The sequence below is a fragment of the Nothoprocta perdicaria genome, unplaced genomic scaffold (genome assembly GCF_003342845.1).
Source record: "Nothoprocta perdicaria isolate Ctin4 unplaced genomic scaffold, notPer1 scaffold_15, whole genome shotgun sequence".
In the NCBI taxonomy this organism is placed as follows: domain Eukaryota; kingdom Metazoa; phylum Chordata; class Aves; order Tinamiformes; family Tinamidae; genus Nothoprocta; species Nothoprocta perdicaria.
The window spans coordinates 7,247,448-7,273,527 of NW_020454649.1; the positions used below are offsets into that span (position 1 = coordinate 7,247,448).

At 42.3% G+C, this 26,080-nt stretch overlaps 1 protein-coding gene across 1 annotated transcript in view; it reads left to right on the forward strand.

The window, feature by feature from the left end:
- LRRC56 (leucine rich repeat containing 56) overlaps nucleotides 1-25,527 on the forward strand; it is a 57,284-nt gene extending 31,757 nt beyond the window's left edge. The window contains exons 5-13 of the mRNA XM_026034807.1: nucleotides 10,719-10,815; nucleotides 11,205-11,402; nucleotides 15,297-15,474; nucleotides 18,124-18,327; nucleotides 19,817-19,881; nucleotides 21,261-21,382; nucleotides 22,296-22,486; nucleotides 23,904-24,285; nucleotides 25,043-25,527. Coding sequence (XP_025890592.1) covers nucleotides 10,719-10,815; nucleotides 11,205-11,402; nucleotides 15,297-15,474; nucleotides 18,124-18,327; nucleotides 19,817-19,881; nucleotides 21,261-21,382; nucleotides 22,296-22,486; nucleotides 23,904-24,285; nucleotides 25,043-25,235 — 1,630 coding nt within the window. The 3' untranslated portion in view covers nucleotides 25,236-25,527. The remainder of the gene's footprint in view (nucleotides 1-10,718; nucleotides 10,816-11,204; nucleotides 11,403-15,296; nucleotides 15,475-18,123; nucleotides 18,328-19,816; nucleotides 19,882-21,260; nucleotides 21,383-22,295; nucleotides 22,487-23,903; nucleotides 24,286-25,042) is intronic.
- Nucleotides 25,528-26,080: the final 553 nt, after the last annotated feature.

Sequence of the window (26,080 nt, forward strand, 5' to 3'; positions counted from 1 at the left end):
CTCTGTTCAACATCCGAGTAGAGACAGCATCGCATTTTTAGTGTATTTGTAAAAAGAAAAGCAAAGGTTGAGTGAACTTTCATTTCACGCTGTTCCCTCTGTGCTGTGCACGCATCTGGGATGACAGTTCAGCTTTTCTTCACTGCTGCCTCGGGCACTGCCCTGTTAACATAACTCTGAATCTTTGAGCAGTAAATACCTCTGCTGGAGCCTGAGGTTGTTTACAGGAAACCTTCCCCGTCCCTCTGTGTAGTTGAAACCCCCTTGTTTTCCCTTTTCCATAGGCAGTTTTCTCTGGGGTGCTGCTCAAGCTGGCATTGCACAGTCTACCGTGGCTCATCTCAGTGAGCCTTACTGAGGTGAGGATGTTCCTTCAGCAAGAAAATGCAGAGATAAAAGCTTTCACGACTTCCAAAGGGAATCTCTGGAATGATATATTAATAACTGTTTTGTTCTTAGCAATATTGCTTGTTTTCGGGTAGTAATTAGCTAAGACTTGTCTATTGTTGCTAATGAATGCAAGACATTTAAGGCACCACCAGTCTCTCCAGTGCAGTCTCTGGGGCTGCAGGTGCTGTTTTACTCTGGACCAGCTGGAGCAGAGATAGCAGTTGCAGCAACTTCCCTGTGAACAAGAGGCACTTGGTGGCTTTGTGGCTGAGCCACGGGCCCAGAACTTCAAAATGGTGTGCAGTTGGTGAGTTAGCCACAGACCTGTGGTGTCTCAGCTTGCTCCCTGCTTTTGCTCCAGTGCTGTTGAAAATGGAGGCTTTCTGCCTCAGTTGTTTGCTTTATAAACTCTTCAGGGGGCAGACACAGTCTTTTTAATGCACAAAGCTTTGCTTGATGGGATCGTAATTTCAGTTACATGCTCTAGATGCTCCTGTTGTATACTAAATAAAAACATTAGTAATAACCAACTGATTTTTGCCAGCAAATAAGCACTTACATGTCCAGCTATTAAGCTTAGCAGCTGCTGTGTCTCAGCTGCCAATGTTAGGGATCACTTACAAAAATTTATGCTTAAGTGTTTTAAGGATGACGAAGAGTGATTGTGATTATCACCTGAGAAAACCCGAAGATTTGGACTGGGAAGCTCTCGTGATTTGCCTGTTGCTGATGGAGCTCTGCAGCTCTCATAGTCTCCATAACAACCTCCTAACATAAGTCTCTTCCTGATGGCTCCAAGCAACCATCAGGAAGGGAGTCCTTACAGAAATAGGGAGGAAAATAAGCCTAGCACTAATGTAATGGGTTTGTGGGTTGTTTTGACTCACTCTTACACTATAGTGCCTTGCTGCAAGCTACTTGCTTGTGTTCATCAATTGATAACTGCTAAGTGATGCGAATGATGAAGAAATGAATAGGATTTCAGTGCACAATAGGTTCTTAAAATCTAATTTCAGGAAAATAGTCTTAGTGCAGGAGCTGATTTAGTTGTTATCTTCTGTGGGCACATTACTGCACACAGTGGAGATTTACTGTGATTTGCTGTTTGGCAAAGCCTTATTCTTTTGGTCTGAGTTCTTTACAGATTGCAGGAGGTCTGTTTGGGATGGGCCAATACCTGCAAAAAGAAATAAAGAAATGCCTTCGTGTTTTAGGAAGAGAGGTCTGTGATTAGGAGGAGAGGCACGGTGTTACCCAGGGCGCTCCGTGGGTATTTTCAGCAGGTATAATGCATGCATGCTCAGCCCTCTTCGCCTAAAGCTTCACTGTAGAGCTGAGAACCTGAACAAAACGATGTGATAAGTAAGCCTACCAGCCACTTTCAATAATAGGTGTTTTATGAAGGATTGTGTTTGACAGAGCATTTGTGTTGCTCCCTGGTTTGGACTGCATCTGCCTCACGACCTTAACTGACAGCTTTCTGTTCTTCTGTTTCTTCTCCCTACCAGGAAGATTTTAGAGGAGTGCTTGGCTGTGTTTATTCTTTAGTTTATCTCTCTCTTAATGATTACCACAATTAAGATCTCATAAAAAAAATTTTTAAAGACATTGCTCTTAAAATGTACCCCAAGGTAAACTTGCTTTTAAAATGTTGTGTCTGTTCTATAAGAAGTTACTTCTCTTTTCTTTGATAAAAGGTCTGTTGCCTCACGTTTAATTTAGACCCTATGGAATATAAAAATCAATAGCAGTAGTTTCTTCCTCCTTAAAACAAGCATATGAAAATGTGGTTGCTAAGTTGTACTAGAGGATTAAAAAAATTATAGTATGCTTACCTGTATAATGTCTTTCATTATTTTTTTGATGCATTTAAGCAATACGACTTCCACTGGCTGAAGGACCTTCTGTAAAGTTTGTCTGTGTGAACAAGTCAATTATGTGTATTGGACATCTGCTCAGATATGCAAAATGCCATGATCTTCCCATTATTTTTCCCATTTTTTTAAGGTAAAGGGCATTTTTTAAACTATTCTTTTTTCTTGTCTAGAATGAGTTGCATTACTTTTATTGAATAGTTTAGTATAACTGGTATTTACTTTGAAATTCACAAAGCATAATAATTAAGGGAAGTCTTATTTTATGCATTTGTTAGTATTAAATACCACTTGCAGACATTTTCATTGATGTTTCTTTCCTTTTTGGACTTCCAGCCTAACATAGTACTGCAGAGGAAACGTTAATCTCAACAGTTTGAAAGAAAATTAGATCTGTATATTTTTTTCTTGTTAGTTAAGTCATTCCCAACCATCTGTACTTAGCGGTGATGCCAGATTGTTTCTGGAGTGTGTTTCGAGTTGGCTTATGTGAACCTTTGGATAGATCAGTTTGGAAACCTTTTTGTTCACTGAAGAAATGTAGAGAGCCACTGAAAATTCAAGGAGCGAATGTAGACTTCTGAATGTTGGGGCAGGCAGTGAGTTGTCTGGCTCTTCCTGGGAATACTTTCCCTTACTTGTGAAGCTTGAAGCCAGCTGGATAGAGCTGATAACGTCTGGTGTGAGTACCTTTCTTGAGGTTAGCATAGATCAGTCAGTGAAAGGTTTTACCCTTGCTTGTGGTCTGCACAGCAGGCTAGATGCTACGCTTGTGTCCTGCACAGTGGCTGTGGTTGCTTGCAAGGAACAAATACGATCACTTCGGTGTGTGATTGTCGTTGTTGTTTATTTTCTCATTGAATATATGCACAAATACTAAATGGAGGAAAGGTACAAAGAAGAAATAGCCATCGAGAGTGACAGAAAGTCATTATTATAGGAGAAAAGTGCTTAAAGAATCTTGAGAAGCTACATTTTAGACACTTAAGGAATTTAAATTATTTTTAGATATTCATATCAGTACATTTCTGTGGTATCTCCTTTTTCAGTGAAAACTCTAAAATCATTTAATGAGGAAAAACGTTAGCACTGAAAAGCAAATCCGGCTCTTTAATTCTGTGTAATCAATTAATCTAGAGATTCAGTTTTTCTGATACTCAGAAAAAGTAGTTTTGCAGCAAGATAATTTTAACATCAATGAAGCTGTCCATTGATTTAGATCTTTTAGCAGATATTCCTTTTGCTTACTGTGCAGCATTAAATTTCAAGTGTTGATTTTAAAAGGTTAGATTTATATTAAATCAAAGTTGTAATATATCTGTCTCATTCTGCCAACGCTTAAACTTGGAACATACTGTGAAGCAAGCACACAACATGTGGGAGACTAAAACATTATCCATGCAGGAAATTTAAAATGATGTGGGATTCATTCCTTTAATGTAAATAACTCATTCTGCAACCACAGTTTCATTATTCGTTACTTTTTATATGTAAACTTTCAACAGTCAGAGTGAAGGATTGCCAAATTTATAGGAAATGTCGGCGGCTCTGGGGCTAAATCACAGGACAACTGAGACGTGGGAGTGAGAGTTTTATTTACTATGTATCTGAACTTGACCCTGTTTGAAAATTCAGTTGCTCTTGTGCAATGTGTAATGCACCTCCTGGGCTGTAGCACTGTGTATTGGGTTTTGCAGCATCTCTGGGGCACAGCTTCATGTCCAAGGCGGAGCCGGAGTACAGTGTTTAAGAAAAGAAATCACGGGTGGTTTTTGGCCCACAGAACCTCATTTTTGGCATCCCTTGCTCCTTGGCGATGTAAGAGCTAAGTTAAAGGAACTCATACTTCATTGTTACTGCTTCGCTGTCTGTTAAACACTACCAAATAACTAAACTGTCAAGCATTTTAATGATCAAAAGGAAATTAGCACAGGATTGTGTTATCCTGCCCACGCACACTATAGATTTGTGTGTTGCAGAATTGCTGTTCCTAACTCCAGTTACATCAGCTTTGATCAGGCCTGTTATTCTGCTCTAGGTTTTTTGACAGTAACTGAAAATGAGAACATTTGAAACTAAAGCTACATTTTAGGGACTTTCACTTCACTATGTATATTAATTTTAACAGAAGTGAAAGTCTGGATTAACTTCAGCGCAGCTACGACTAGTTACAGGAGCCTGAACATCACCGCCCTATTTCTCTTAAAAATGTCCTTGTTCTCTTGGTGTCCACAAGTACTTTTGCTTTTAAAGAGATATGGTCTGCAAAGTAAAGTGCTTGCAAGTGGCATATTGGGGTTGCTACAGCACATTCAGTGATGAGGAGAAGCCGTAATGTGTGGAAGGGCTGTAAATAGTAAGATGCAAATGGCTCAGAGATAGGATTCGGAGGGACTGGACTCCTGCTCTCTTATCTCCTGCTTTGTGCCGTGGCCAAGATGGGTGCTCGGGGAGTTCGCTTGGGAAACCGGCGCCTGCTGAAGCCTGTGGAAGATTTGGCGCCGGTGGTACTCGGGAACGAGGAATTTTCTGCTGCGGTGTGGGGAGTGTCTGCTTGCAGTGCTGTCATGGGCACATCTGTGCGCGAGCTCGAGTGTTCTGCCAGCCCAAAGGGTGCCCGTGAGCGCCTTGGCTCTGCTCCTGGACCCCGGCCCAACCACCTGGATAGCGAGCGGCACTGGCTGCTGTAGCTGGGGAGGCTCCCGTCCCTGCTCAGGATTTCCATGTTGGAGTAAGTACTAGCCAAGGTGCATGATTCCTTGATGCTTGCCATTTGTCCTAGCAAGTCCCTCACAGTGGTTGCAGCATAACCACGGAGCCGAGGAACTCAGAGCAGAGTTGCTGGCTGTACAGGGGGTTAGGCAAAGCGTGGAAATGTGAAGAGTGCCCCTTTTTTACCCCTGTGCCTCATGAGGGGCTTGCATTACTTCCCTAGAGATCACTTGCCCTGTCAATGCAGTGAGGCAGAGACTGCAGCTACAAGTGCTATGCCAGACCTTTGTCCTTACTGCAGACTTGAAATGTATAAAACAGGTGGTAGGAGGGGTCAGGAAAGAAATCTTAAATAGAATTTAAATCCTTTTTTTGGAGAAATACTGTTGGTAGTGTCAGCACTGCAGACCTTGTGGAAAACAGCATTTTATTCAATTGAAAATTGACCAAAAATGATTGGACGACAGAGCTGCGTTACTGCAAAGGCCCTTGACAACAATTATTTTCATTCACATGGAAATTCTTCATTTGCATGTAAAAGGATATAGTGCAAACAGCATTTCATAGACACAGCTGTTAAACAAACCCTTTGTAGATGCAAGCTTTCTGTCTGACCTTGGTGACTAAAATGCACTTGCCTTCTGTTGATGTTTTTAAGTTTATCAATTGAAGTTTGTCTAAGTCCTAGTTTTTGTATGTTTCTCACCATGAGTAGGAATACTTGCTGTGGAGGAAAAAAAAAACTGTACAGTTCAGAAGGAAGAATGAGGCCAAATTATAAAGTGTTAGATTTCCATGGCCTTTCAGCCTGAAAGAGAGCTTCTGGCACCAGCAGGGCAGGACGTGACCCCGGTACCTTGCACCTTGGGCTGGCACTTGCACCTGCAGCAACTGCTGTAGCCGCAGTGCCAGAGTAGCTCTGTGAGGTGCGAGGCAAAGGAGAGCGGCACCAGGAGCTTTACAGCCTCCAGCTGATTGACTTTGGAAGTGTAAACAGGACGTAAGTGAGGCTGCAGTGCTGCAGAGCAAGCCTCCGAGTCAGCTCCTTGCATTCACACAAGGTTTGTTGGATTGCAAAAGGCCAGAGGCTGCAGGGACATAAAGCCTCTGCCTTAGAACTGCTCGCAGGCTTGGGGGCTGTGTCAGAGCGTCAGTGCAGTGAAAGCAGCACATGCAGACAATTCATTTTACAGTCCTGAGCACTTTGCAGCTATTTGAGAGCACAATGAAGCTATTATGCAAGCTTCCTATTGGAACATATGTTACCGATTTAAATAATATTCAGACTTGAAAAGTTTTTGCTTCTGATGTCAGACTTATCTGTACAACAAAACCATTGTGTACTGACATATGGACCAGATCACTGTTATCACAGTGCAGCTTGATAAATTCAATTTGATCTCTGTAGATCAGAGCTGAAATTTTCTTCTTTATGTTTCAGAGCAGTACTTTGGCCACTCTTTTAAAATCTGAGTGTCTGTGTTTGTCAGCACATTCATTTTTAGGGTGACCTTTAAAAAAATAAATCCTTTCAGCGTTAATCTCTGCTTTAGTGTTGCTAGTGAAGTTTTAGTCAACAAATTTCTGCAAATTTGGTGTTAATTTGCAAGTGGATGATTCTAAAACAGATGCAAGACGAACTTAATAGTTTTCAAAGGAGTGAATGTTCAGAGCTTGGTTCTGTTCAGGCTTATGCTGTTGTGTTTACTAGGTAGGTTGAACTGCATGGAACTACTTGAGATTTATTGTGGTGACACCAAGACCAGAATTTGGCTCCCAAGGTCTGGTCTCTCTCCAGCAGAATTTTGGCTCAAGCGAATCAATCCCTGAAGAACAAGTATGTGGGATTAATGGAAGAACATGTTATTATTTTTCAAACTGTTATTGGGTGTTGTAAGCCAAACCGTTCCCTGCCCCTGCACTCTCCCTTCGGCTTGGGGGAGTGATGACAAAATGGGAGCATCAGATTTCATGGGAAAAAATCCTAAATGGTTGTGCGCAAGTGAGGAGGATGCTGCCAAGACACTTAGAGAAACAGAACTGTTTGATGAGTTCCCTTCCCTGCAGCAGTATACAGAGATAATTAGAGCCTATTTTCAAACAGCTCTGTTTATGCATTTTCATGAATAAAAGTCAATTCTAAGTGCAAACTTGTGAGTTCAAGCTTGCTGCCTCTGAAAATGGAAAATTAATGAAACTATGGTGTCATTGCATTGGTTTCTGAGGATTTCTGGATGTTAGAAATACATTTTGGTGTTTAGTGTGTATTCTGCAGGCAAGTGCTTAGGTCAGTGCATAGATAAGTGCTCTGGAGGACACAGGTTTGGCAGCCTCAGAGGCTGTAATCCTTGGTTCAACACGGTGAAAGACAGGACGTGCGCGTTCCCACCAGTACTCCATCTCTTTGCTTCAAACCTGACCTGCGTGAACCACAGCAGAAGTGAGGTCATACAATTACCTTGCCAGTTCTTTGTACTTTCTAGAAAGTTACAGGGTTCTGTGTCACTTGAAGTAGGACACTTGTCAGCAGCAATGGGATTGTCCATTGCCTGTATTAATGGGACCTCTTTTCTCTGTGATGTCCTTTGGTTCAAACCTCTCAATCACATTTCTCAACCCTGTTTTTGAAATAGATGCTATCATTTTCTCTACATTTGTATCATGCTGAGTACAGGAGAGTTCTGGTTGGTCTCTGACATGTCTTATTAGTTTTAGCCTCAGTCAATATTTTTCTCTTTGGGTTATGTTCGTAATTGTAGTGGATTTTTCCTTCTACTATCCTCATAAATTATTAAGAACACAGATTCCCATTAACTCCATTTTTTTTGCTACAGCAGCACTCGATGCATCTCCATAGGTTGGGCTGAGGTGACCTCCCTGCTTACATAAACAAGAGCATGTCCACGTGCACACTTGCACGTACCCAGCGGTCCTGCGTGCTCGTACAGCGCCTCACGTTGCCCTCACCCCTCCAAGGTATACATTCCAACTGCAGCAGAGCTGGTCCCAGACAGGGCACTCCCATGTCTTGCAAGCTCTTAAGTTCTCTTTTGGCCAGCCAAAACATTTCAGAAGCATTTTCAGCACTGCAAGTGCTTGCAGTTGTCCTGTCGGGGCAGCTTCCTTCAAGTTCCATTGCTGCTTCACCTTGCAACCTTAGCAGCGCTCACAGGGGGAGCTAAGTGCTAACTAACAACAGAATCTTCTCTAATGCTGCATCACGATTCACAGCTTCCACAGGAGTCTTTCCTTAGTTAAAGCTAAGATGGGCTCTGCAGCAATAACATCTCTGATTGGAGATTGCTCTTTGTGGAAGCAGGAGGGCCAATGAACTATGTCCTCTAGCAACTAGCATGAACCCTGAAGGACAGAACATTGTTCATGACTGTAACATACACCCCATGTTCCGTAGTCTGCACTGGGTGGGAGAAAAGCATGTTCATCATCCCCTGGTCCTTATTGCTCTCCTGACTTGCACCTAAAGTGGCCACAGAGGAATCAAATTTGTCCACGAATGAAACGAATTAATTTGAGAGTGTTCTCATTGCAGCTTGAATAGTGAAAAGTAACATATTACCAAAAGCTGTTTTTTTCTTTTTTGTGGCTAAGCACACTATTTTAGTAAGTACAAGACAAAACCAAAAAAAATCACAACAGCAAAAAAACACAACAGCAACAACCACAGTAGTGTATGGTAAAGAAATTGGGTAAGGTCTTCAATTTTGCCGCCTTAATAGAGAGAGCATTTATCAGAAGCACTTGTTTCAGTGTTATGAAAATTGAAGTGACTGCTTTTATAGTTGTGTCCAGTAGCTTAAAGAAAAGAAAATTCTGTACCAAAATTAACCTGAAATTTGAGCAACTGATCAGTGTTCTAAGTGAGTCATGAAATGAGCAATATGCTTTCTCCACATTAGTCATAACTATCATATTTAAGTTTATGGGTTTGTTGATCTTGATTGATGGTAGATTCTGCTCTTTTTATTTGATTTAACTTCTTTCTTATAGGCATGCAGCTTGCAAATCTAATAATAAACTTGGGTAAATATTATTTTGGGGAGGTATTTGTTCCTTAGCTCCAGTGTTTGTTTTCTTTAAGAACTATGTAGAGTGTGAAGAGTCTCTAGAAGGTCCTTTAGGAGGTCTTTGGACACAGTGACATACAGGGATGTTATGGTCATCAAGGATAGGCAAACTTGAACAAGTCCTTGGAGGACGTAGTGACAAGCTGCCGTCTTTCAGAGCCTTATCTGGTGACAGCTACAGTGTCACAGACTGCAAACGTTCCCAACTGCCCAGTGGGTTTGAGGGACTGACTTGCAGATGATATCCACAGAGGCTGGTCAGTAAGTTTGTAGAAGGAACTATGTTTATACATGAAGGGAATTCTGTGTGTCCATAGGTTACTTTAATCTTGTGTCGGTACCAGATAACTATATCCCATGTCTGCAGAGCCAGGCTTAAAATTCAGGGGAGAAGTTGCAGCTTAGCCAGTTGAGAACTTACTCATGTAACATGTAATAGCCCTAGGCAGGAAGAGAAGGATCATATGGCTGAGGTTTTATATGCCTTCAACTCGGGGGGCCTGTAGTAAATATGAAGCCTCAGAGGGGAAAGTAATAACAATTGTAGACCACGAGGCATCATTAGTTCAGCTATCCTGATTGTCTGTGCTTCGAAGGCTATAAAACTTCACCTGAAGCACCCTATGGTATATCTAGTGGCCTTGCTTCGACTGGAGCAAGTGTGCCGCCAGGGAAGGGGTGATCCTAAAGCGGTACCAGCACCTGCAATGGTGAGGAACTGCAGAGGAGGAGAGGTGGATCACTTCTGCTGCAGAGCTGCCAGATGCCCTCGGAGGGCAGTGAAAGGTCTTCCCTTGGCCCATGGCCCAGAGGGGAAGGCATGAACAAAAGGGCTGTTAAATGTATTCAGAGGTCAGGAGGAATCCCATGACCATATTCTTTTATCTTCTACAGTTTTCCCTAGAAGGTGCATTAAAGTATATACTCATTCTTTGTTATGTTATAGTAATAGGTTTGGGATTTTATGAAGAATTTTATTTTGTTTTTAAGTAGAAAAGTGGTCTTAGGCAATTTAATCTTAAGAAAGGGTGGAAAGTGGTTAAGGCCTCAGTTTGATGTGCCATCATTTTTGCATTTTGTGTTATCTTTTTCTGTACTTGGAACTCTGTACTTTTTCTGTACTTGGAATAAAAGATTTCTTATGATGGACTTAAATAGTGGGAAGATAGGATGAGCAGATTATATTTTGTTGCTGATCCAAATAATGTAATTTGGTAAGACTGTTATTCCTTCTAACTACAAGAAGAGAACAAAGGCGTCTCAATAAAAGAAAGAGCAAGATGGCTGTGCAGTCAGCCCAAGTATGCTAATTTGGGTTATATGTATAGAGTAAAAGGTGCCAATGTAAATGCACCTCACTTAATCCTTAGTACTTATCTGAAATTTATGAATGAATTACCAAGATGTAGCTCTTGGAAGAATTTTAAACAAACTGAATTGGAACAATGTCTTGCCATATGAGAACAAAGATGTCTGGGAGAGAGGTTTGTTTTATATTCTTATTCTACACCTTTAAAGGTGATCATTTTTAATAACGTTTTTTCTTGTAAACAGCATGTGATCTGAAAAAAGTATCAGTGGCCTAGTCTTGGGAAAATAAGCAAGTCTCAGATGTCTTTGTCCATTTAAATAGAGCTTGAATTGTTTCTTTCATAAGGGACCTTGGAACCACATTGTCCCATCTCCATGTCCTGTGGATGGCTCGCTGTGGGCTCGCAGATTTAGATGGGATCTCTTCCTGCAGCTCTCTAAAAGTAAGTACAGACATGGCCTGGGAAACATGACTCTCTTTAGTGGATGCTCTTCTCTTTAACTGTAATCTTTGTTCTCTCCTCCTTGTTTTTCTGAAGAGCCTTGATCAAGCCTGAATATGTTGGTTTAAAAGATGCCATAGTATTTTTTAATAGGTTTTAGCATTTAGTTCTAATATTGAAAATGCCAATTGCCGGCATAACATTCATTTCTATATTAGCCCTACTTATTTAAGGTGGCACTGGCCAGTCTTGAAAAATGTTCTGTCCGTGCTAATCTGCTAAACTCTCTCTGTATCATGTAGTATCTCAAAGACTAGAAAATATTTAGCAAAGCTTGACTATTACTTGTGCAAACCTGTGCTTTACCTCTCCTGTTTACTTCTGCTGAGGAACTCTACATTGCCTATAACAACATCTCTGACCTAAGTCAACTGAGCTTGTTGGAACACCTTGAGGTTTTGGACTTGGAGGGGAACAACATTGAGGATATCAACCAGATGCTGTATTTGGGATTTTGTTACAAACTGAGCAGCCTGACAGTGGAGGGCAACCTTATTTGTCTGAAGCCAAATGCAGAGTCTGAAGAGGTGAGAACTTGGTTTGAACTTACTGTGTTAATTTTTGCAGTGCCTTTTTAGTTTGAATTGAAAATGAGAAATGTTTCTGCATCCTCCCGTTGTATTGTTCTGAGTGATAACATGGGATGACTTTCATTTCTATAAATTGCTGTGGCTGTTGGCTGCCACATCAGCACAAATAAGATACCAGGAGGGCTATGAGGAGTCAGGCCTGTTCCTAAACAATATACATCTTCCAACCTTTCATAATAGGGTTAAACTAGAAATCAGCTGTGCTTTCAAGTGTACTTCCCACACATATTGCTTGGCATTCAACTGTGTGATATACTATCTGCCAGAACTGCATTTTTGTTTCTTGATGTGTGTTGTTGTGTGTGTGTGTGTGTGTGTGTGTGTGTTTTTAATAATCAGCCTAGCTCCTTCACTAGGCCACCAAGAACTAGAGGCCAGGCTTTTCAGTTTTGAATGTTCATTATTATTATTGCCCTCTGTTTTTAGCAAGAAAGTATTTTCTCAGTCCTCTTTCTGCCACTGTTTCCAGAGAGAGTGCTATCTCGGTCCTTGCTAGTCAAAAGCCTGGGTCTCAGACTGTCCCAGTCTTAAGACAGCCCTGGCCTCCAGCAGTGGACACCCAAGCTCCATTTGTAATAGAACAAAATGGAATTCTGGAAGATTTGTGACTTAGTGCCTTTTGGTTTCTTCATTATCCAGAAATGCTTTCTTCTCAGATCCTTTAATTTACGGGAAGAAAATAGTTTGTTTTTCTCAAGAACACATTTGTTTCTCCCAAGAACACATTACTTCCCCTTCTCTTCAGGAAGGGGACAGGTAACGAATCACAGAATGGGTAAGTTTGGAAGAGAACTTTGGAGTTATATAGTAGGAAGTGCTTGTTATCTTTTCCCTTCAAAAGGTTAAAATTAAATGACTAATAAGACCTTTTTAAAAGCTAAAGATACAAGCTATACTTGTTTGCTCTTTGCATACAAAACCAAGAGAATCAGGTTTGTGGTATTTGGTAAGGATGTGTGATGGCTTGTGTTACAAAGATCGAAACAAAATAATACATGATCTGTTTTGGGGTTCAGGTCATTCAACAAAAATAGTAAAGGAGATGTAATGAACAGACTCAAAGCTATTATCTACTCTATTTCACTTTTATTTGTTTCAAAAAACATCCTGGGATATAAAAATGAGCGTTTTGGCATCTACTGAAAAAGTAATCAGGAAAATTAGAGTTTAAGAAGCTTGGTCAAATGAGACTGTTCCTCATTTTGTATACATAGCACCAGACATATCATCAGAGAGTAGTTTGTAACAACGTGCTATGTATAATCATTAAGGTGTTCTGGAAGGTTATGAGGCATATGCCCAGGCACACATACAGACATAAGTATGTAATATACAGCCCCGTCCCAGGATGGCACATTCCCTAATGGCACCATAAGGAGCTGATACTGCAGAGGTAAGAAGCCAGAGCAGGAGCTGGCCCCGTGCTTCCAGTGAGCCATGTCCCATCGCTTCTTGCTTTGTTTGACTGGTCATAGCCATGAGCTTCTCACACATACAGGGATGCCTCTGATATGTCTGCTAGATTTAAGCTTGAAAACTGAGGATTTAGTTGGAGGATTGAGGATTAATTAAGCTAGATTTAATTGAAAACTGAGGTATTGTCTCTAAAACTCATTTGGATAGTAGAAATGGAGATATTTAAAATCCTCACATTTTTTGGATCCACATGTGTATTAGCAATTTTTGGATATATTTTTGGGTCTGATCATACCCCTCAATAAAGACAGTGACACAAAGTAGTACTTCAGTTATTATAACTTCCTCTTTGGATTTCAAAACCAAGTATCATATATTGTCTTTCCCACTTTAAACTGGTACAAGTCTAAGTCAAGGACCACATTTTAACTATTTATAACCAAAACATTGACATTTCATCCCTTACTAAAGATGCAATCATGAGAGGGAAAAAAGCAAATATTCCTACAGCAAGGAAACAGCCTCAAACAGACAAGGCATGCCTGTTTACTGTTTTTACTCCCACTGAGACAAATACAGTACAGCTTCTGGCACTTTCTTATCATAGCTTACTACCATGAAAACTGTGCGGTATTTCCTGACAGCATAGGAGTCTGTTTCACTCACTTGCTGTTCAGGCATGCTCAACAAAAATCCTGTCTTTGGAGGAGGTAATTTTCACTTGACGTCTTGAGTCCTTAAACATACTCATAATATGGCTATGTCACTATTGCCCTTGATTTGTTTAGTTGAGGAAATCAGAATCTGTGGGATGCTGCGGTGTAATGAGACCTCAAGGAGGAGCAGTATGTGCCCTCCTGCTGTGGCATGGCTGCCTCTGCCTTCAGGCAAGTAGTGGCATTCAGATGCTGTCCAGAATGTGGGGGGACACTCTGTACAGTAGCTTGTGTTTCCTTGTGCCATAAAAGAAGAAAAGGGTAAATGAACTGCTGTTTCCCACTCAGTCCCTGTGCTGGGAAGCTGCTCAGCCTTGGGGTACTTACAGAGCCTGCACATGACTGCTCAGAGCTTCTCCTTGGGCCTTGTCACTGCCTTGATTTTATGTTTACAGTTCTTTAGGGTATAGAAAAACTACCAGAAATACAGAAAAGAATCATGTGGACATTGATGTGACCTAGGTGGCCAGGTTTATCCTCAAGCACCCAGTTTTATTGTGCCCCATACTGCAGCTCTGTAAAAGCACTCCTGTTTATTCACTCTTTTTTTTTTTTTTTTTTTATGTACAAAATAGTCGAGCTAGATTTACTGCTTTCTTCAGATTACCCACTTGCCTTCTGTAATTTGATTTTTATATGAGCTCATCTCCTCTGTTATCTAAACCAAAAGCAACAGCCTGATGATAAATTCTGCAGCCCTTGTAACATGAGCAAAACATGATGCTTCTTTCAGGGCATGGTTCTAAATTGGCTGGAGCCCAGATGCTGTTCAGAGTACATGTGGTACGTGATAGCATGGGGAATAGTTGACTCCTTTTCTAAATGAGGATTAAAGGCTAAGGTAGAGTTTCATGTCCCCTGCTTCTAAATGGCCAATGAACAAATGCTTTGCTTGGTAATTTGCTCTGTATTGCAGTATTGTATGTAGGGATGGAGAGTATAGCTGTGCAGCTACCATAGAAAGATTTAGGTTTATGATAAATCCATATTAAATGAGAATTTCACTTTTTCAAGTTTTCCACTATTGCATGTACTGTAAGAAACATAACATTTATCAGGATCCAACGCTTGATCTATAGGTAGCTGGCAGCATTTAGGGAGGCTGTCCATTCATCTTCTGCCACTAGCAGTCCATTCTTGCTTTAGTCTTTAAGTAAAAAGAAATGTGCGAGATCTTCATGAATGTTTTTACTGCCCTTTGTAGACTGTTTTAATGAAAAATATTTCCACTGCAAAACTGCATGATTCAGTCTTCCTTGAAGTATTGTTGTTGTATGAAGTATTATTGTTGAAGTATGAATGTGCTCCCAAAACCAGACAAAAGGGTTGGCTCTGTGGTGTGGGTGCTCAGGCTTGCTTGGGTCTCAGTGGCTTCAGTTTTGTACAATGTTTATGATATAGCAAAGATAAATATGAAATCATCAGTACAAAGCAGCAAAGGAGCCTTTTGGGATAGGGGTGTGTTTGTGCTACTCCGGACATATTCACGGTCAGTTTGAGTAGAAATTACATGGGAAAGTACCATGAAAAGTAATTCCTGACTATATTTGTTTCTGTTGAATGAGGTGAGCAGGTTTATCTCTTGGAGACATTTCAAGTTATGTGGCAGTCATGCAAATTGAACACTGCTGTGTTGCTGATGGAAGTCTGCAGTCTGTTGAACAAACTGCTCAAGTGACAACTCTCTCAAATTTTCCAGGGACCAGATTATAATTACAGAGTTGAAGTGAAAAAACTCATTCCCCACTTGGAATATTTGGATGAAATACCAGCTAGCCAAACTGTTATCCCTCCTTCCAAGAAGATGAGTGAGGACTGGCTAATCATCAAGGAATCCATCAAGGAAGGTGATTTAGCTGGAGATATTCCATGGTTAGGTATGTCACATTTCCTACTGAACTCAGTTTTCATGCTGTGATGTTTGAATAAGAAAGATGAAGAGCAAATGGATCTCTTCTGCGTCAACTTAGTTATAGTGGAAGGGGAAGGACATTGTATTTTTTACTTGGGAAATGAGAAAGTTGGAATTTGTAGGGAAGGAATCACTTTGCTTGTGCTTTCACTTCAAACCTTTGGTCAGCTTTCAGTACAATCATTTCAGCTGTGCTCAGCACTTCCTCCTACCTGTGCCCAAGCCTGACCCAAGTGCTTGGCTTATCTGTAACCCCAAGAAGGTCGACGGGCTCCCTTCTATCTGAAATGTGCTCTGTCCATTGAACTTTAAAACCTTTGTAACAGCACCTTTTAGACAAACACGGAGGCTGCTTCTCTTCTGGGAGACCTTCCAAGAGTGGACTGGGCTGTTAGTCAAGCCCTGGGTGGGCTTGCTCAGCAGAAGAGAGAGGTCTGGGCTCTGCAGGGGTCACACACAACTTTGGGTGGGTTGATGCTCTTTTCAGCAGTCAGGCTGCTTGGGCTGCCCTGGCAGCAGCAAGGCCTCTTGTGCACCTCTGCTGGTATTCTTTAGCTTTCATCATTTCTTTAAATATAGGCAGTAATCTTGCATACTTCCTGCTATGCAGGGTGAGGTCTTTTTTTACAACCTGCTGCATTTTCTCAGGGAATACAGACGCGATGGCCTGCAGTCTGGTTGCTTCTTCCCTAACTGGGCTGAAATTACAGAATTAAATGAAAGCAATCCTAACTTCAGTACCAATATCAGAAAAATGCAAGGGGGTTCTAAAGCATCAAGCGAATCTCCACATTAGCAAGGAATCTGGTACTTGGCATCCATTCAGCATGACTGAAGAAGCAAAGGCTTGGACATGAATGCTTCAACAACAGCTTTTCTCAGCTCTTTCCATGGTAGCAGTCAGCCCCATGCAGCTTGAATATAGCAGGATTTCCAACTTAATAATAGGAAAGAGAGTTTGCTCACCACCTCTTGATGGCAGCTACATCCTAGCAACTGAGGTTGTGTGGTCTTATAATAGATTTGATGTGTCCTTTTATTTTTTTCTCTTGCCTCTGCAATTAAATCCATTGCACTCAGTATACAGCAAATGGTTTGCAAATAAATCTGCTGTCCTCTTGCTTGTAGCCTCGGTCATAGTTCAGATGTCCATGCTTTTACATATCATGCTACATGCACTTTACCACATGCCATTAAATACTACAAGGTATTTCCTATAACTGCTGCATTGCTTCCCATTAGTGTGGGCAAAGCAGTTGGCTTCCCGACCCCCCACAGTTGTGGTATGGCTGCCAACTGCACTCCATTAAAGTTTTAGTTTATTTTGCAATAACTACATACACTTGTCATTTAATCTCCGTGCGCCCAAATCATTAGCTGTAATAATAGTTATGGTAGGAGAAAAATGCATTAAAATCTGATCCTTCAGTGATCCTGCTTTGGCAACATCAGCTCAGGATCAGAAAGCAAGTTAATATAGTGGGCCACCAGAAGCAAGAGGGAACCATCAAAAAAATCTCAGTTCTTGTTGTGTTGTCCTATAACAGGCTTGTATTTTTGCCTTTAGCAATGAGCTGAAGGGCTTATGTGGTCAGGTTCAGACATCACCATGTTTTTTTCTTCCCTGTAGCAGTGTTGATTTGGGTACTTGACATGTGATGTGTAAATCATGGGTTTGTATTTACAGCAGTGGCTAAGTTATTGTAAAGGTCCCTAACATGGAGCTCTTAAAGAAATGGCCATATTATTGCAGTGCTGATTGCTCTGCTGTGGGTGGAGCTCTTCGATGCTGAGCACCATTTTAAATGGAGCTGTTCATCTAGGAACTGAAATGCAGATTAGCCCTCCTATGGTATGTTAGCTGGCACATGCTGCTCACAGAACTGTGTACAGTCATGCAGGTAAGAATTCAAGGCTACATCTCTTTCACTAGCTTTTGTATAATCCATTCTAGCTTATAAAAACTCAATTATCACCTTTCTTTCTGTGGTAGAGAAAATATCTCTAAGGCAACACTGGAAAAAATCTATCGCTGCATTTCACAAATTTCCCTAATTTCACAGTCAATGGTTTGTCCTTACTGACCAGCAGCTGTGGTAAGGTGGCTGTTCTCATCTCATTGTCTCTGTGCACTTAAGCTATACGTTTTAAAACTTAAAGCTTGGACTGTGTCTGTGGCAAGAGAGGGGGAGATCACTGATAGTGGTTCCCCTGGGGCTGTGAGGGCAGGTGGGCAGCACATGAGAGGCAGGGAAACTAGAGCTTTGGACACATCCAGGCTGAGCTGCAGGGCCATTGAGGCTGCTGCTGCTGTTGGCCACCGAGCTGTTCCTGACCCCTTCAAATGGCAGGAGCAGCTCGCTGATGTTTGGAAGGAGGAGAAGGAAGGAGAGGCACTGCAGTTTAACCAAGTGTCTTCAAATAATGCTGTGTCTAGAGCTTAACTGGGCAGGGAACCTTGTGTATTATGAGCAAGCACTGCAGCTTCAGGTGTGTTTCCTATATCAGTAATGACATTTTTCCTTCTCCCGCAGCTCCACGCATATTGATAGTATGCTGTGATGGTGTGGTTTAAATCCTGCATGACAGTGCTTACACTAGTGAAATCTTTCAGGTTTGTATCTTGGGGCAGTAGCAGCAAGGCAGTCTGGATCCAGCCCTAGAACCTGCACGGCTTCCAGACCTGGGACTGCACAGTGGCCCGATTCTGCAGGACAAGACAACAGTGCCCATATGCTGTCTGCTGGCTGTCCTCTTCCCCATCCCACGGCTTCTGAGGGCCTTTTTCTGGAAGATGATTCCAGTGATTTGACACATGGTAAAATATATATATATATATTTAACTCTGTTCTTTCCCATGCCTCTGCATCCTTCTTGTATTATTAGTGCTGATGGAAACTTGGGCTTTGTCTATCACTCAGCTAGGCTGCTGCTACATCAGGTTTTTGGCATGAGGCTTAGTCCTGTAGTCTTCTGTTCTTTCATTTTCCCCTACAGTAAGTTGGAGGCCTTCTTGTTTTCTCTCCCTCATTCCCACCTTATGCATTTTACACTGCTTTGTCTCTTGAAAAGCACATACTGCAGTGGTGTTCTCTTGCTGAAGTCGCCTGTCCTGATGTACCTTAAATTACACATCAACCTTGCTAGGGCTCACAAATGTAACTTAGATGAGAAAATCTGAGAACGCTCTGTTCAATCACACAGAGAAAGTAGTCCTCTAGAAGGGCCCTCTCTCAGTGAGAGGAGCCAGTTCCTTGACTTCACATACCTGACCTAAAAGGCCAGCCCCAAATACAATTGTGCCACTGCACTTTGAGCCCTGGCCATCTAGCTCTGCCACCTGGGAGTACTGCCAGGTTAGCAGACAGGGGTGAGGATGGAGGCCCTGTGCTGTCTTGGCTCCTTCAGGATCTCTGTAGAGAAAACTTATAATAGCTGCCCCCTTGCACTTCTCATAGCAGATGACAGGGTAGGCATGATAAAGGGCGAGGAAATTAAAGTGGAAAGCAAAGATATCTCTGGAAGCTGATCTCTGAATTCCTGGGGACAGCTAGGTGGGAAGGGAGGTCATGAGGTCACTTGTGTTTTTAGATTTCCCAAGACATTCTTGCCTGCCGCGTAGGAAGGCCTTCATTCTGTAATTGCATCAGCTCTCTGGGTGCAGGTTAGATGGGGAGATGGTGTTTCCTCTCCTAGCCCTGTGGGCTGCTTCTCCTTAAACGCCAGTCCCACATCAGTTTTTCCCTGTAGGTAGGACTTGGCAGTGTGGATCTGATGAAGTAATGCAGTGTTGATGACTGAGTACATTTTCAGAAAAGTGCAAGGGAACAGCATCCAGCCTGCCAGGGAATGAAACTGCACTTTCGGTCAGCTAACTCTACCAAAAGATGTGGCTCCACCAAATATTCACTCTTTCCTTGTGTGCCTTTGTTACCTTGTCTCTTGTTTTGGCACAAGTATGACCGCATGGAGAACTTGATTATGGTAGAGATCCAGCTGCAAAACAACCTAGCAAAATTAAAAAGGCACATTTAGTTGTGATTTGAATCTGTTATCTGATTATGCAAGCATTTGTGCTAACACAGTGGAAGGAGTCAGGGCAGGAGCAGAAGAAAACAGATTCTGGCAGAAACAGAGAAACTGCTGCTCCTTCGAGCAGCATCAGGCCATCTCAGTCAAGACTGTGAACCTATACAGTGAAATATTGCATCCTCCTAGATTTGGGAAGTGATTTTGACTGATTTCAAAGACTGCAAAATTTGCTATGCACTGGAGTAAAGTGTTTTCTATGTTCCTTTTCTTCTTAGGACTCAGTCAAGTTATATGTGGGAACCCCATCAAGGCCCTTCGTGCAAGGAGACAAAAGCTAGATGTATGTTTTTCTCATATACTACCTGTTTCTGGCTGGCCACCTACGTAAACCCCGTGATAAACTGAGTTCCCACTGTGGTTTGTGGGATCTTGAAGAGCATGAGCCTTGAAGAGTGTGATTTCCATTCTGTGTTCCACTGCACACATGCCATGAGCTCCCCAAATGCACATTTGGGGCAATTAGTGCAAAAAGGCCAAATCCAGAAAAATGAACAAATTACAGGAAGAGAATAGGAGGGATCCAAGGCACTGGGTACCCTTGTGCTTTGTCATAGAAGGTAGTGGGATGAAAAGATCTTGGTGATCCTGAGAACCGGAGAAAACGCTGAATGATTCATGAGCTGGAAGGCAGGTAGCTGAGGGACATGCTGCCCTACCTGAGGGAGGTGGAAGTGCTCCGTGCCTCTTGTCTGAGAAGGGCAATAGAAATCTGGGAGAGGAGGGTCAGCCAAAACCTGACAACCGTATTGTGTCATTGAATAAAATAACAGCAGGTATTGTCTGCAATCTCTGTTTGGAAACATAGATGTGTAAACAGTGGGGAGAACTGCTTCGTTCATCAGAGGGAAATAAGAACATCAACTGAAAAGAAACACGTGAAAACCACATCAGCTGTTGGTGGCATGTTTTATGTCATCTTGCCTGAACAAAATACAAGGCAAGATTGCAAGATTTGGCTGGCTTTGTATAACAGTTACTAAGCAAAAGATTTTTCAGCAGTGTTCCTTTGATGTCAGCATAAATGCTGAAGTTGCTAGTGCTGCAGGATTGTTCCTATTGACTAAATGAATATAAAGCCAAAGTTTATTCTCTTCTGTATCAAGGAAACTGCATGTATAGGGCGCATGCATCACGCTACATGCCACTTTGCTTAATGCTGACAACAAATGCTAAAAGTATGACTGTGTGACACCCCTTTCCCCCCCACCACCTTTTGCCACTGCCCAAACATTGGAAGGTTTTTTTTTTTTTTTTTTTTTTTTTTTTTTTTGAAACAAATTTGAAGTTTTGATTGAGTTATAGAGTGTTACAAAGTAGGGTGTGAAAGAGAACTCATCAGTTCTGTGTTACGGTCTTAATACGTATATTAGTGTAAATGTTACACTCAGGCTTGTTTAAAGGAGAACTATACAACAGTAGGGTATAAATAAGACTTTCATTCTGACCACCCTAAGTTCCTCCTCTGGGTTCCTGCAAGTGTAGTGGTGCATGTTGTGACTGAGGCACAGAGCTTTCTTTAAAGTGAAAAGCAAGTAAATAGCGAGGAGTGATGTGAAGAAGTGAGAGAAACGGCAAACTTTGCTTTCCACAATCCACAACCTAGACACTGATCTGGAGAGAGTTTCTGAGATTCTCAAGACAACTTCTGTTATTTTGTAGCCGCCTGCAGTGGACCCTTTCAAACTATGCAGCCTGAGAGGAGAATACCTTCATATCTCTGAAGATGTAGGCCAGGAAGATATCTTCTTTGAACTGGGAGAATGGAGAGAAAAGCATAAACGGTGAGAGAGCTGTAGACTGTCATGCAGTAACACAGGGATTCCTATCCCGCCTTAATAATAAAATAAACTCTTTGGCCATCTGGTGGTGGTTTCATGGGATAGCCTTTCATCTTCTGCCTCCCTGTCTCTGCAGGCAGAGCCAGCGGAGCAGTTCTTCCTGCAGGAATATCTGTGGGGTGGGCAGGGGGAAAAAAAAAAAAACACGAAATTCTGCCCTCTCTCTAGAGCAGGCTCAAGACTAACTTAGGCAGTGTGCCTCCTTAGAGTGCAAGGAAGTCACTTGGACTCATCCATTCTTACCTTTGGATAGAAAAAGAGGTGAGAAAGGAGGAGGATTTTCAGAAGCATCACATTGGCCTTACCAAATGAAAACTTTGCTATGGATTTCAGTGGGAAGTAGAATTAGGTCATTTTTGATTATTCCTGATCAGCTTGCCTGACTTTATGGGTAGGAAGACTCACACCTGGCCTTCATGCAGTCTCCTCTGGAGTCTACCAGTAGATTGCTGCTGTCTTTGTCTCAGGCCACCTTGTGGGCACAATAGTCTTCTGCTTTTCATGGCTGCTCTCTGGGTAGCAGTCAAAAGGCTGAAAGGAAAACGAACAGCAGGTTGAGATCCCCCCCCATCTAGTAAAGGATAGATTTTTAGAAATGAAAATGACTTTATTTCTCTGATGTTTCACTGCATAGTATCTGTCCCATTTCACTGGTTAATTTAAGGATACTTTCAGACAGACATGGGCAGCTTAGGTACATGATGCAGTCATAATGATCTTTCATATATCTCCAGGTAAGTGGAAAATAACTGGGTGTGACTAAATGCACCGTCCTGCTACTTGCCAAGCTACACTCGGCTTACTGCATATTCACAACTGAAAGGCTAACTAAAGGTTAATGCTTAATATTGCTCAGGTTCCTGCAAATGGTTCAGCAAGAAAAGGCCCCTCAAGTGCTGAAGGTAACTCTTAGCGATGAGGATGAGGATGAAGACTGTAGCCTGCCTGACAACTGTGAAGATATTCTGAGAGAGCCCTACGATGAGGACCTAACTGAAAGGATTTCACTTGATTCTTTCCATTCCAGTCTTTCCCACTCATCCTCAGGTACCAGTCCCTGGAGAAGGGATGACATCATATAATGTTCTCAGAGAAACCTCTCACAGAACTGTGGTGTTCTGTGGGATTTGGTTCCTGTACTGTAGAGCAATCATTGATAAAGGTTACAATATTAGTAACTGGCCAAAATAATCAAGTTTTATACAGATGATTGCAAACATGGTTGCTGATGTCCACTGTTACTGACAGATGTACATATTTGGGGGAGCAAATACCTGATGCAACATTAGGTTTATTCAGCAAGACAGTTAAGAACATAACTTTGTTCACCAACATAACTGTTCCTAACATTGCCTCTGTGCCTTGAGACTGTATTGGAGTGCAAGACTTATAAGAGTATTTAAGGAAAGAAAAAATCATCTAAGTATTACTATTTAAAAGTGTTTGTAGGGTTAGGTCTATATAACCAGGACAGTTTGAGAAATCTTAAAGTGTTATTTCAGGCTCTTGAATCAGGTATGCTAATCTTTCAGTGTGTCTTTATCAAAAACAAAAAAAATCCTCAAATTTAGAAATTTTAAAAGCATATAGTATGGTAGAAAGTGTTCACTGTGAATTTTCTATCAGATGTATGTGGTTTCCTAAGGAGTAAAATACATCTCAATCAATTAGGAGGGAGAAAACTGAATTTTTTGTCCCTGTGCTTTGGTGGCACCGTTACTCCCAAAACATTCTTTAGATTGTGTTCCTGCCATGTACTCTGCACATTAGGCAGCTAGGTACAGTTAGTTCTTTTAATAGACAACAGCAATTGGATCCCTGCTATATAGAGAATGATTTTAAGGATTTATTCATGTATGTGTTATGTTCATAAGACTGTGGTAAGATTTTTTTTTTCTTATGTTGCATCTGAGCATTTCCATGGCTAAAATCCGAACAGCCAGAGGAAGAGCAGGTAGACTGCTGTTCCTGTATGTAGGAAAATATTTTCCCAACATTCTAGCATTTTCTTTAATTTTAAGTCTAATCTCAAAACTTTATTCCTATACCTCTGCATCTGATAAAAAGGCAGTTCTGCTAATCTGTGATTGGCTTTTCACTTGAACTTCAGGGAGCTGGATAGGGTCCTCAGGCATTTAAAAGAAGTTAGGTAAACGCCGGTCAGGAGTGATGCAGGTCCGGCCTTGGGGCAGGAGAGTGGGTGAGACCAAGCAGGTGTGCACAGCTCGGGAGCTATTTGCATGCCTGGCAGTCACATCACCAGCAGCGCTGGTAGGGAGCTCAGCAGGGCAACAAAATCCCTTGCTACCAGAGGAAGCAATCAAACAAGGATGGCATCATTGGGTGCCACGGGACATAGCTGCCCACCCAGCTCCATCACACCGGGTTTGCTAAAGCCTTTTGCTCACGGGTCAGTTTAGGAGTGAGGTGAGACTGTAAATCACTGTCCTTCCCAATTTTTCAGATTCGTTGCATGCTCAAGAACGGACAGTGTTCTCCAACCCAAACTGTTGTTTAATTCCTTCTCCTCCAAAAAGCCCTTTGCCTGCATCTCGAGCAGATGTTGCAGCAAGACCTTGGAAAATGAGGAACCACAGGGTAAGATGCCTAAAAATACCCAGCCGAGAAGAAGACAGGCAGTGGATGCAGCTTTGCCGATCAAAGGCTTATCAAGAAACTTCAGCTGAGCCTCTGGGCGAGGAACTCGCTCTCCTGAGCCTGCACAGTGCACCTGCTGTGTGTGAGGCCTTCCTTTCCCCATCACAGGGACAGCTCCAGCCTGGTGGGAGCACTGGCAGGCTGAGACCTATTTCAGGACCAGCAGCTGTTGGATCAAAAAGTGTCAGGTATGCACGCTGCTGGCAGCTCTCCCAACAGGATGTCTAGTAAAAACAGAAGGGACTTCACAGCAGGAAAAAGCATACTTCTGTGTTGTCTCTGGAACCTCCTGCCTGTTCTGCAAAAAGAGCTCCTTTAATTCATGCTGGCCTTTATGTATGTTCTTCTAAAGCTAAATGAAACATTTGCTCATGTTACTCATAGCTTGAATGTTGGAAATACTGTATTTTCTTAAATAACAGAATCTCCATGTGTCATTTCTACTCCACTCATGTTTCCCATGCAGGACCATTATCCAGTGGTACCTGTTCCAAGAGTCTCCTTGAGCAAATATGAACCAATTCCTAACATGCCACTCTAATTTTTCCTTTCAAACTGGCATCAATTCATGTTAGAAAGAACTTTGGAAAATAGAGGCCTCTAGAAAATAATGTAGATTATTAGCTAAGTTATCATATGCACATAAACCTTCCTGCGCCCTCTCACTGTAAGAACTGGACCTTCTCACTGTAGGAATTGGACCTTCTCCCTGTAAGACTTACATTTTATTACTTCTTTGAAGACCTAGAACTGAAGAGTCCTAATTTCTTGATTTTACCCGAGCACAGTGTGGTGAGGCATACACATGCAGTGTACACACTGAGCATGTGCCTTGTGTGGGAAGAGGCTGTGCCCCAGGCAGCTCCCAGGCCTGCAAGCTCTTGCTTCAGCTTTCATCCAGATTCACAGTGCCATTTCACCTTAATAATTCTCTCTTTTCCCCAGGCCCACCGTGGATAAGAGCGTGCCCAGGATGATCCACCATCACCAACCAGTGGTGTGCTCATCCACAGAAAACACGGAGAGGTTTGGGCTGGCGAATGCAGCTTGGCCCCTGCCTGCCAGGGCCATGCTGCAGAAGGTGCCAGACAGATGCGGTGTCTCGACAAAGTCTCAGAGCAAGACCCCGCAGTCCTAGACAAGAGCCTGCATGGACCCGTGGGGTGGAGCCACGCACACAGCGCAGGCTTCGGGTGCTGGGTGTGCTCCTTCCTCCCAAAGGACTGATGCTTTCAACTTCATCTGCAGGCTAACCGCAGAGCTGTGCGAGCAGAGCACTTCAAACAAATGGCCTGATTGGCCTCAATTAAGGCTGCAGCTGGTCAGAAGTGCTTTCTTTAAAGAGCACCTGCTGATCAACATAACAGCCAATCAACCTCTTATTACAGTACACATAGTTATTTTTGCAGCTTTCATGTACTAAAACAGAACAAGTCTTAACATATTTCCACTTTTTTACATCATGCCCTGCTCTGAGTAAGAGCAGCATCACTATGAGTAAAGCAACAGTGCTAAACTGGGGCTTGGTCTGCAGTTCCCAAAGTGGGCCAGAGAAGGTGAGGGAGAGGGGGCATTCCCTCTTGCAGTCAGTAGCTTGGTCTAGAAATGGTCCTGGTAGTATCTGCTGCAGCCCTAAACATTTAACATGCGAAGGACAGAGGCAAGAGTTCAAGAGGAAGCGATGACCTGAGCACACTGCAAGGCAGAGAGAGGGGTATTGCCCATCTCCAGTCCACAGAAAGAATCCAGTCCACAGGAAACGCAAGTGGTTTTAGAGCTAAAGCCCATGGCCCCACAGGGGCTCAGCCGCTTCCCGCTGCATTCGTTGCCATGGGAGGGAATGCTGAACAAGAGACTCATTACAGCATTGATGGGTTTTCTACTCTCTAGCTGCCTAGAAGGCATTGCCTATATCTCATTGCCTGTGGATGGACATTGCATATCAGAATTCCATAAGCAGCAATGACCTCTGTAAACAAGTTG